This window comes from Salvia miltiorrhiza, chromosome 1 (assembly GCF_028751815.1).
Source record: "Salvia miltiorrhiza cultivar Shanhuang (shh) chromosome 1, IMPLAD_Smil_shh, whole genome shotgun sequence".
NCBI classification, from domain to species: Eukaryota; Viridiplantae; Streptophyta; class Magnoliopsida; order Lamiales; family Lamiaceae; genus Salvia; species Salvia miltiorrhiza.
This window is the reverse complement of record NC_080387.1, coordinates 5,575,708-5,586,928: the sequence shown is the minus strand read 5'-3', so window position 1 is coordinate 5,586,928 and position 11,221 is coordinate 5,575,708. Positions and strand designations below refer to the sequence as shown.

Sequence of the window (11,221 nt, the reverse complement as noted above, 5' to 3'; positions counted from 1 at the left end):
GTTAAACAATCAACATTCAAAAACAAGTGTTGTTCATCCTTACTGTAACAAGTGGCCGCAAGTGGCCGAAATGAGTGAAGGATTCCAAATGACAAGTATACGGCCACCTTTACACAAATCAAAATTATGCTCGAAATTCCAATGCGGTAAGATTTTTCCCATGATTTTTTTCACCTTAGTGGAATTAAGCTTAGTTTCAATAAGTCCCAAAAGCCCAACTTTATGTTTTTTCAAAAACTCCAAAATTGCATTTTGTTTATGGGGTTTATGCAATCCCCGGATGTTCCATGTTGCACAAATCATGAGGAACGTTTTTTAGGAGTGTTACTAACCTTTCCTTTACCTTTGCCTTTGGCCTTTCCATTGGTTTTTTGTTTTTGTTGCTTTTCGGCCTTGGCTTTATTCAATCTCTGGTATGACTTTGTAGGGGCTTCGAGAGCCAAAATTGTTGGACGTGGAGCAAGCTGTCCAACCGACGAACATGGTGGCTGTGCATCCTCAAAACTCAAAGCAGCCACGGAGGTGATTGCCGAGGCGCTAGGCGCCGAAGCAAACGCCAAAATGCCCCCCGCCGAGGCGCTAGGCGCCGAGACGGGTGTATCAATTCGATCCGAGGCAAAAACCTCATCTCTTATCGACACGGGCGTGCTGACTGGAGAGTTTGAGTGTCCTATCGGCGAGGACTGCTTCGCCGAGGGCCCACGCAAGTGATCAGCCGAGTGTGCATGAGCAATCAGCGAGGAATTTTTTGCCGAAGGCGAGGGCTGGGATGCTGCCGCTGGCGAGGCTATGCTTACTGCCGAGTGAAGGTGTCCAGCGGATGGTGAGTGGCTGGGCGGCAGTGAGCACAAATCGTCAAGTGGTGAGGTTTCCCCCACAAGTGTTCTTCCTTCTTGATTTTGCACTTCCGTTTCCTCAAGGTGTAGGCTTTGATGCACATCTTCACTCAAATCGAGTTTCCCAATCTTTCACCATCCCGTCATAGGATGGCGTTGGACTAGGAAACCTAATGTGAGTATTCGGTGGATGAGGGGTTTTCTTGATTGGTACATACACCTTTTGATGTTGGGGTGGTGGGGGCTTGCTCTTGTGACCCGGAGTCTTCTTCCTATTTGATGGAGGAGCACTCCGAACATCACGACGAGTACGACTACGTCCCTTGCGATAGGTTACTTTGGTCCACCCATCGTTTTCATTGCCATGTGTCGGTTCGCCACCCTTGTTCTTTTTCTTTGCCTCCTTTTGAGCCACGGTACCCATGTTCTTGCATTCCCCCTCATGATGGCCAAGCTTGTGGCAATAAGCGCAAAGTTTAGGGAAATGGTCGAACATGATTCTTTGGTTGATTGTTTTCCCATTAGGCAACTTGAGAAAAACATTCTTCTTTGCTTGCGGTTTTGTGGCGTCAACAAGGATTTGGAATCTAGCCGCCGTCACGTCACTCTTGTAGAAGGTCTTGACATCAACGGATATAGGAGTTCCATTGAGAGATGCAATCTTGGAAATAGCTCTCTCATTCCAAAGCTCGAGTGGGAGGTTAGGGAGGAATCCCCACGCCGAGTACTTGTTAATAGCCGAAACATCAAAGGTGAAATCCGGAGGAAGATGACACAAGGACAGTTTGGATCCCTCAATGGCATAATGGCCTCCACGGTAAATCATGTCACGGTCCTCGGCGGATTCGAAGGCAAAGACAAGCCATCTTTCCTCATGGTAAGAGATCTTGCATCCTACCGGCCAAGTCTTGGCAAACTCCGATACTCTCTCTTTCTTGGGGAGTTTTCCTGCAATAAAGCCAAGAAGACAAAAACCCCAAGCATGCTTTATGGCAATATAGTCTTTATCATTCAAAATTAGAGTATCATTAACAATTATGGGTTTGCATTTTGGAAGAGAGAGGAGTGAAGGATTGACGATAACTTTGTTGTTGAAATTCCCCAAGTTCCTTACCCATGGGGATTCAAACCACTCATCATGGAGGCCAATATAGAAGTCTTTTTCATGCTCACCAAGGTTGCCAAGCTCAATACGTCTCACCACCCTTGTAGGGGATGACTCAACTAGAAACACCTATAGATTGACTTGCAATAGAACAAGGATATCCTAGCAGTGATAAGTTAACCCAATGTCGTCTCTCAAGGAAGATCTTTAAGGGCTTTTAATTATGTCACAAGAAAGCTGTAAAGGTTGGATTATTAAACTAAAACATGGAAAGTGAATTAACATGAATTTAAACTTAACTAGGCAAATTGAATTTAAATAACTTTAATTAAAACTTCTAATCTAATCTAACTAGGCAGAAACTAAATTGCATAATTTAAAGGAAAGCATCATAAAAACGTATAAACTAAATGGCATAATTTAAATAGCAGAATTGAAATAGCGGAATTTAAAGAAACGCATGTAAAAGCAAATAAATAAACTTAATAAAAGAAATACCGTAAATCGTCTCGAGAAGTAATCTGTCACGTAATTACAACTCTAAACGGGAACTAATATAAAACATGAATTAAAAGAACTATTTTAAACTAACTAAGAACAGAAATCGAAACTAGAACTATGAAAGCAATAAAATTCCTAAGCTTTAGCTAACTTGGCGGAAAACTAGAGATTAGGGCAAAAGATGATATTTTACAATGAAAAGTATGGCCTTATTTATAGACTTCAAATTCCTCTAGATCACCATGGAAGTTGCCATGCAAAGTAGAATTCTAAAGGCAATAGAATCGTGCAAGATAAGGCAACTTCCAGCTGTGACGCGCGCTGCAAGTCATCTCCATTCTGGCCGAATTCGCGGCTCTCGCCAGAGAAACGGCTTCCGCTCTGGCGCACTTGTCTGCTCTGACTCTCGGTTCCTCTGGCTTCTTGATTTCGCTGCTCTGGCTTTTCACTTCTCTGGCTATTCATTTCTCTGGCGATTGATTCCTCTGCTCTGACTTCGCTGCGATGACTTCGCTGCAATGACTTTTCTCCCCTCTGACTTGTGATTTCGCTGCTCTGGCGAATGACTTCTCTGGATCTGGAGCGCTTCTCTGCTCTGGAGAGCTTGGTTCCACTGCTCTGGCTTCCGCGTTGGGTTTTAGCTCTGGCGCGGGCCTTCGCTTCTCTGATGTGCCAGAGTATGCACAAAAACGTAATTTTTAGCCCAAACTCGCCAAAATTTGCACTCTTCATCTCGAAAACCTAAATCTCCTGCAAAACATAAAATACACCATAAACCGCACCAATTTCCAGAAGATTATCTTAAAATAAAGCTCATGCAAACCCCTAAAATTAGAACAATTAAGCATAAATCAGGGGAGTCAAGACATTCGAGGTCGTCGACTTCGGTGATTGGATCCTCCTCATTTGGGCCATTTTCGTCCACATCCTTCATCATTACTTCACGGTATGATCGTTGAAGTTCCATCCCATCATCGGTGATGTGCCCTTCGTTATTGTTTGGCGAAGGAATGGGCGTGGGTAGTAAGTCGTGGCTGGGCTGCTCGGCAATGTTTTGGTCCGCACACGGCAGCACCGAGGCGGGCAATGAATAAATTGATTATCTATAATTTAAACTAGAGCGAATATGGAAATTAAATAAAAACTGCATTCAAAAAGTAAATCCCAGAATTGTCATGATAATGGAAACTTACAGTACTGAAGATCTCTGAAATAAATCTTGAACTAATACGATTACTCCAGGCTATAGAATTGAAATGAAAGAAGTAAACTATCTTAGACGATGAATTGAAATGAAAGCAAAGTAAAACCCTAACTAAGACTGCTTTGAGAGGGCGGAAGATGTCACAGCCCAAAACCATTTACTTCCTTTGCAAATTTTATTTGGAAATTATTATATTTTTTGAGTTATTAATATATATATCTATGAGTCGAGTTGTGATGAATGATCTAGTCGCGCCCCTATTTAGATAAATGACTTTAAATTTCAACATTAATGATTTCAAGGATTTGGATACCTTTCGTATTGTAAATTTCCAATTCCTATTTTATTTATTTACATTTGTTTAAAGTAGTCTCCAAGCCATCAATTATAACATCCATATTTTCCTTCTTATCTGATTTTGTGCAATTAATGCCCTCGTTGTGCAATTTATGCCTTGAATTTGTGCAATTAATGCCCTCGTCGTGCAATTTATGCCTTGAATTTGTGCAATTGATGACCTTGTCGTGCAATTTATGCTTTGAATTTGTGCAATTGATGCCCTCGTCGTGCAATTTATGCCTTGAATTTGTGCAATTGATGCCCTCGTCGTGCAATTTATGCCTTGAATTTGTGCAATTAATGCCCTCGTCGTTTATGCCTTGAATTTGTGCAATTAATGCCCTCATCGTGCAATTTATGCCTTGAATTTGTGCAATTGATGCCCTCGTCGTGCAATTTATGCCTTGAATTTGTGCAATTAATGCCCTCGTGACCTGTGTTGTAAATTATGCTAATGGAAGATATAAGAAGCAAGTTCTCCCTAAAACCATAGATCTTTATTGATGATGACCATGGCCCCAGACCTCATTAAAACCCCTGTGGGGAAAAAGAGTATCTGGTCTACACGACGACCGCACATATCTGAGATTTATACATAAAATTTCTTGAGATGGTTGATATTCCACGGCCTTGTAAGAGATCTCCCCTCCTGATCGGACAAGTGATACGCTCCGCCTCTTAAGACTTCAGTGATAATATAAGGTCCCTCCCAATTAGCCTCAAATTTTCCAGTGGCCTTTAGAGTGTCCGCGCGCTTGAGTACTAGGTCGCCCTTCTGGAGTCGGCGCCGCTTGATCTTCCTGTCGTATCCTGCTTTGATAATACTCTTGTACTTGGCTGCCTTGACTTGAGCTTCTTCTCTCTTTAAGTCTGTGAGGTCCAGCTCGAGTCTGCGTAGTTCCTCATTCTGCACTGGATCATATGTACGAATTCGATGTGACTCTAGCCTTACTTCTGCTGGTATGACCGCATTTGAGCCATGAACCAAGGTGAACGGGGCTTCACCTGTAGCTATTTTTGGGCTGGTGCGCAGTGCCCACAGAACCGTGTCCAATTCTTCTGCCCATCGTCCTCTGCTTCTTTCCAATATTTTCTTGATGCCTTCGCAGATGGTGCGATTAGCCAGCTCTACTTGACCATTGGCTTGTGGATGAGCCACTGAGACGAATCTTTGCTCGATGTCCATTCTTGAAAAAAAATCTTCAATTTTTCGGCTAGTGAAGTGGGCTCCGTTGTCTGATATTAGAACTCTGGGCACCCCATATCTACAACAGATGTTTTTCCAGATGAACTTTTCGATGGTGGTCTCTTCCACCCTTGTTACAGCCTCTGCTTCCCAACCCTTCTCCAACTTTCCTCCATTTATGCAGTCTGCATCTCCTCCTAAGTTCTACCATCACTTTTCTGATGGAACCTGAAAGAGGAAAAGATACTAGACGGCGGCGCGAACTCAGCCGGCAACACAAATCCAGGCGGCAGAGGCGTCACCGGTGAGCAACGGTGGCACGAGCGCATTGACATCGAACCCGAACCCGACCCGACCGCATTGAAACCGCTAAAACCAATCATAGTATTTTTTTTTTCAAAGCAAACTCTTTGCTCTCTTCTTCTTCGACACAACTTGTCGGACGAACCCTAATTTCTGCGTTGAGATGAGATACTTCAATCTCATTCGTTCTTCACCTGTCAGGTACTTGAAGCTGGATTAGATATGTGAATCATTTATCAACAAATTCACGAGCTTTATTTTTTTAAAAAAATTTAATCGCAGAAAGAGAAAGCTAAAGCGTAGGAACAATGGCGCGCCAGACAAATACTCAATGATGCAAAAAAATCTTCGATGTGTAAATACGACAAATTTTGCAGGAGCACAGGTAGGGTGCAATAATCCTCGAACTTATTGTTTTTGCCTCTGAGCCCTAATTCAGAAAACTGATTGTCATTGTTAGGAGATGATATATTTTTTGACCGCTTCTATCAGCTGAATTTGATCATTTTGTTGTTTTGCAGTCACGTTTATCTGGCCCCTTGGATTATATTTCTGAAGAAGGTACTACTGCCCCTTAATGTCTTATTTGTTGTTATAACATATAGAGAAACTTGGTACTGCTTCATTAAGAAGTCAGTTCCATTAATCAATTACATGAACATGATGCAAAATTGTAAAAGCTATGTATGTTTGATAGATTTAAAAAGTCGAATAAAAATATATAACTATTAACTATGAACTATTGATGATCAATCATATGTCTCATCTTTATCCCAACTTTTGTTTGTAGAGGATCATGAAGAGATCTATTCTACTAGTCAGTGGGTGTTGATGATGAGAGCCAAAATTGATACAAGGGATTGTATACAAATAGCTTCTTCATTCAAATTACCAACCAAGGAGGTATATTGTGGAATTTATGAGTCTTATTCAATTTAGGCTGCGTTTGGTTCAAGGGATAAAGAGGGATAAGGAAGGATAATATTATTGTACATCCTTATATCTTGTTTGGTTTGATGTATAAAATAATCCGGGTATAAAATCCTGGACAACCTCTTATCCCTTGCCCAAGGGATAATTTATACCACCTTATATTATCCCTCTATTTAGAAGTATTAGAACCAAACGCACCCTTAGAGTTATAAAATATTGTCTTATGAATTGAAAAGTGCTTATAAATTTCCATACAATAACCTAGGAGTTCGAAGAGGAAAAGAGTAAGCGCATGCCTCGTTCCAAGCTCTGGGAAAGGATCCACGATAGTATGTTTTGTTATATTTCCTTTTTTTTCCCCTTCTGAAATTCCGTGGCCTTAATTTAATTGGCTGTTCTCTTTGGTAATCCTTATTTTCAGTTTTTAGGGTACTATCCGTTTTTGAGCTTTTGAAGGAAGAGAAACCGACATACAAGGATTATGTTAATCAGCTCGTGATGGATCTCATCACATATTCGCGGTACAATAAGTTTATGATTGAAGCTGTAATGGAGGTACACTTTTCTTTTATGTTTTCCTATTATTTTTGTGATGTTTTTCAATCTCAAATTGCATGATTGAAGAATTTACCATTCTGTTTAGATGCTGGGTATAATGGAAACTAAAGACTATTTTCTCGAGAGAGAGAAGTAGTTAAATATGTGTCTGTGCACCAACACTTTGAAGGTGATACAAATCTCATTACGAATTCATTTATTTTCATTTATCAAGAGTTTCAGAAGTATTAGAAGATTATGTTGTGGTGGTATGGCTACAATTGCTAATGATTGGTATTTTAAGTCGTAGCTGGATTTGGATACAAATACTACTATGTATGGAGTCTTAGCCTCATTATTATTTGTGCTTTAGGTCTTAAACCTTATAATTGGCAATGTTAAGAGTGAACACTATCAATTGCTTGATAGGGTTTTTTACCCAATTTTTGTCATCATAGTTGTCAAAGCAGCAGCCATACCGGTTGCAATAGCAGATAGTGATCACATAGTGGGCGTTTATGGTAATAGCAGTCTATGTGAATATATGGTCTAACTTATTACCATACACTCCATCTCCTTTGACCGAGAGTTATTTTGGCCTTAATTTTCAGATCTAACTTCAAGGACTCATTGTTTATGAGCTAAGTTGTTTGTGTTTATAATGAGCCTCCATGTTTTTTTTACACTTTTTTTATAATTTCAACCAAGACTAATACTATTATTTTATTTTAAACCATTAATTGATGTCAATATTATTGATTGAAGTTCATATATATACTTGCAATTACATTACATTTCTTATTTTATTCCTAAATTAAATTAACAAATAAACATTAAACAATATTATTTTATATTATTTGACTGAATTTGTGTCCTCTTTGTCCGCGTTTTATTTACAGCAAAGCAAACATAAGGAAATGAAGTAGGCCCTTTTCCACATGTATCTTACAAAGTGAACTTGTTTTAAGGGATGCCAATGTTCTCTGCCATTTTTCTATTTTCTCCTTTAAGTATCATAATGAGCCTCCATGTTTTCTTTCTTTGCAGCAATATATTAAAATTAAAACAAAAAATAATAATATGCAATAAAATACTTTTAAGAACAATTATGTAAATAATTTACACATAATCTTCATGATTTTCAACATATTTTGAAAAAATAAATACTAAAGTAATTAATCACTACTCTTATTTTTAAAACTGACATGGTCATAATTTATTTATAATATTTATTAACTTATTAACTTATAAGTTTTATCATAGTTATTAATTTAAATAAATAAAGAGAAGAAAATAACACAAAAATAGAAAATAATTGTACACTATAGAGAAAAACATAATAAATTGAAACAAAATTATTCACAAGTAAAAAAATAATTAGCAATTCCACCCTGAAAATATTTTTATATTTATGTATTTATATAAAATTTATACCAACTGAATTATCATATTTATTAATTAATGTAATAAAAATTAAATTTTAACTGACTGTATATGATCTGAATATTGAAAAAAGAAAGTAAAGAAGAGTTTGCAATAATAAAAATTAATATTATGAAAAGGCAAAAAAAAGTAAAAAAAAAAAGAATTTAAAGATATATTTATTCCAAAAAGAAGATTGAGGAGAGAGATTTTTTTAAATAATTATGTAAATAATTTACAAGTAATTTATTATTGTTATTATTATTATTAGTTGTCTATTTAATTTGAATTTTGTTCTTATTTAATTTAAATTTAAAATAGGCTGAAGAGGAGAAAAAACGGGCTGAGTTAAGATGCGAGTTTGGGCTGTTGGGCCGAAAATTTAAATGTTAGTAATTTTTGGCTACTGAGAGTGCAGAACTTATGACCGTTGGGTGGACACTTGGGCTGAAGTAAAGGGAAGGGGGACACTAGGGTTTGAGAGACGCCTCTCGGCCGCCTTCTCCCTTCCCCTCTTTTTTGCTGGCCACCGAGGATTTCATTTGGAGAAGGCGAATTGACGGTGCATATTGACGAGTGAAAAGCGGGCGGGTGGGAAATGAGGCAGACGCTTGTTGGGGGAACAGAAGGGTCGGAGACGGAGGATATGAGAGGAGGATGTAGATTGCTGATGGATTTGGGGCGTCCATGGTTGAGCCGTGGGTGTTTTTTGAAGATTGAAGGAACAAAGCAAGCCGGATCGATTAACAGGAAGATAAATCCACTACTCCTGTCCGGACGGCCAACTTTCCGGCTGTCGGGAATTCCGGAAGCTTCCACTCATGGCAATGGTTTCTTACAGTGGTTGAATATGAAATGGGAAAAACATTGTTTAAGGTGAGAGGAATTCTTATTGAGTGAGGTTGTGGAATTTTATCTTGCTTTTTCTTGTCGATGACACATCTTTTTCATGGCAATGGTTTCTTACAGTGGTTGAATATGAAATGGGAAAAACATTGTTTAAGGTGAGAGGAATTCTTATTGAGTGAGGTTGTGGAATTTTATCTTGCTTTTTCTTGTCGATGACACATCTTTTTTTGCAGTGTCTGAGTTTAGATGCCTTTTTTTTTTAATACTTTTCTGGTGATAAGAAGATTCATCACTGGAAATAAAAGCAAGGAATTTGATTCTGCTGAAAAATGGACTTCACAATTACAGTTTATGTAGGAGGTAAACGATCATGATTTATTTTTTAGTATTATTTTGTCTTGATTTAGAAAGATGGATGATTCAGGTGGAGAAGTTGCATTCACAGGTGCACAATAGAAAGAACTGGAGAGACAAGCTATGATATGCACATGCATGATTTCCTGTGTTCCTGTGCCGCCTCATCTTCTCTTTCCCCTGTAAATGCACATATATAAATATTTTTCATTCTCCCATACCATTCCACATCCAGTCTCTGCATATTATTAACTGAACTCAGAAATTGTTTCAGGCGGTATTAGATACAGCAGAAAAGGAGATCCGAAGCCCGGGTGGTGCAAGAGGACAGACGGGAAGAAATGGCGGTTTCATTTGGAGAAGGCGAAGGAGGCGGCGCCGCCTTGTCAGCATTGACGGTGCATATTGACGGGTGAAAAGCGGGCGGGTGGAAATGAGGCAGACGCTTGTTGGGAGAACAGAAGGGGCGGAGGCGGAGGATATGGAAGGAGGAGGATGCAGATTGCTGATGGATTTGGGCGTCCATGGTTGATCCGTGGGTGGCTTCCCAGCGAGAAACTGCTGGTCAGACTTTAGATCTCATCAAGGTAAATTTTTGTGCATGCTTGTGTTTAAGTACCTTATAATTATCTGCAGAAGATGATAGACTATCTAGTATTCTGTCTGAGTAGCATGTGATCATTCCTGCAGTGCTTGATGTAGTTTAATATCAGTCCTGGTGATCCAATGGAACTTTCACCTCTATTTTCTGATGATAGCCGGATAGAAATTGAGTAAGATGTCATTGGCACTTTGAACAATTTAATAAATGTAATTTCTGGGCACTTCTATCCAATTTATGATTCTTCATTTTCTTTTAACTTTTAGTATCTGTGCACAGAACTATATACGATGTTGCACTCTAAAACGTAGCTCTAATTCTTGATATGACAAGTTAATTTCAATTTGGTAAAGCCATCTATATTTTTGTTCTTTCACTGCTTGGTTCTGTAAATATTTATATTATTCTGTTGATTTTCTTGAAATTATCTCTCTCTCTCTGCCCGCTGTTAGTATTCGTAGGTAGATATCAGGTTCATCACACCTCACGAACATAGAGAGATTTTCCGGGGTCTTGATTTATATCAACTTGGAAGGCTTGACACCCAAACTTATATTAGGATTTATGTGGATGCAAGCACATTTGCCAATTACTTTACCATAGTTCCCTGCCAAAATTTAATGGCCTCTATCACTCCTAGGAATGTCAATTTGTTTATCAATTTGCTGGCCTCACCTTTCTGATACTTGTATGGCATTGTTAACTACTACATATGTTCTCCTCACTAATACTGACCTAAAAAGGCTTTCCATTTTTTGGAGTTGCATTTTTATTTGAAAATGCTGCTTGTCTTTATTCTGGTATTTACTCCTTTTACTTGTTTTGGTGACTGAGGCCGCAGGAGCTGTAGAGAACATGTTCCAATGAGCATTAACAAAATATATGGCCTTCTATTATACTTTCCAATATTTTTGAAGAATTGTGATTCATATTAATCTTCTGTCAGTGATTAGTGATTAGCATTCTTTTCATTAAGGGTTAAAACGTCCAAATCAATAAAAATGGCTAAAATTTGTGTTTTTTCAATGTGTGGCCGTAAATTGTGTTTTAT

The 11,221-nt window shown here is 38.6% G+C and overlaps 1 protein-coding gene across 10 annotated transcripts; it reads left to right on the top strand.

Annotated features, from left to right (window-relative positions):
- Positions 1-5,150: 5,150 nt before the first annotated feature.
- LOC131015966 (uncharacterized) lies at positions 5,151-10,546 on the top strand. Of its 10 annotated transcripts, none has more exons than XM_057944560.1 (11): positions 5,151-5,675; positions 5,757-5,859; positions 5,996-6,035; positions 6,265-6,377; positions 6,673-6,736; positions 6,829-6,962; positions 8,785-9,242; positions 9,336-9,370; positions 9,449-9,575; positions 9,640-9,751; positions 9,844-10,546. In XM_057944560.1, the coding sequence occupies exons 1-7, from the start codon at positions 5,638-5,640 to the stop codon at positions 8,791-8,793; spliced, it is 501 nt and encodes a 166-aa protein (XP_057800543.1). In that variant the 5' UTR covers positions 5,151-5,637; the 3' UTR covers positions 8,794-9,242; positions 9,336-9,370; positions 9,449-9,575; positions 9,640-9,751; positions 9,844-10,546. The 10 variants fall into 10 exon arrangements, with proteins under 10 accessions (XP_057800543.1, XP_057800485.1, XP_057800477.1 ...); XM_057944502.1 differs by lacking the exon at positions 9,336-9,370 and having other exon boundaries at positions 8,688-9,242; positions 9,500-9,575; positions 9,844-10,156; positions 10,260-10,546; XM_057944494.1 differs by lacking the exon at positions 9,336-9,370 and having other exon boundaries at positions 8,688-9,242; positions 9,844-10,156; positions 10,260-10,546.
- The last annotated feature ends 675 nt before the right edge of the window (positions 10,547-11,221 follow it).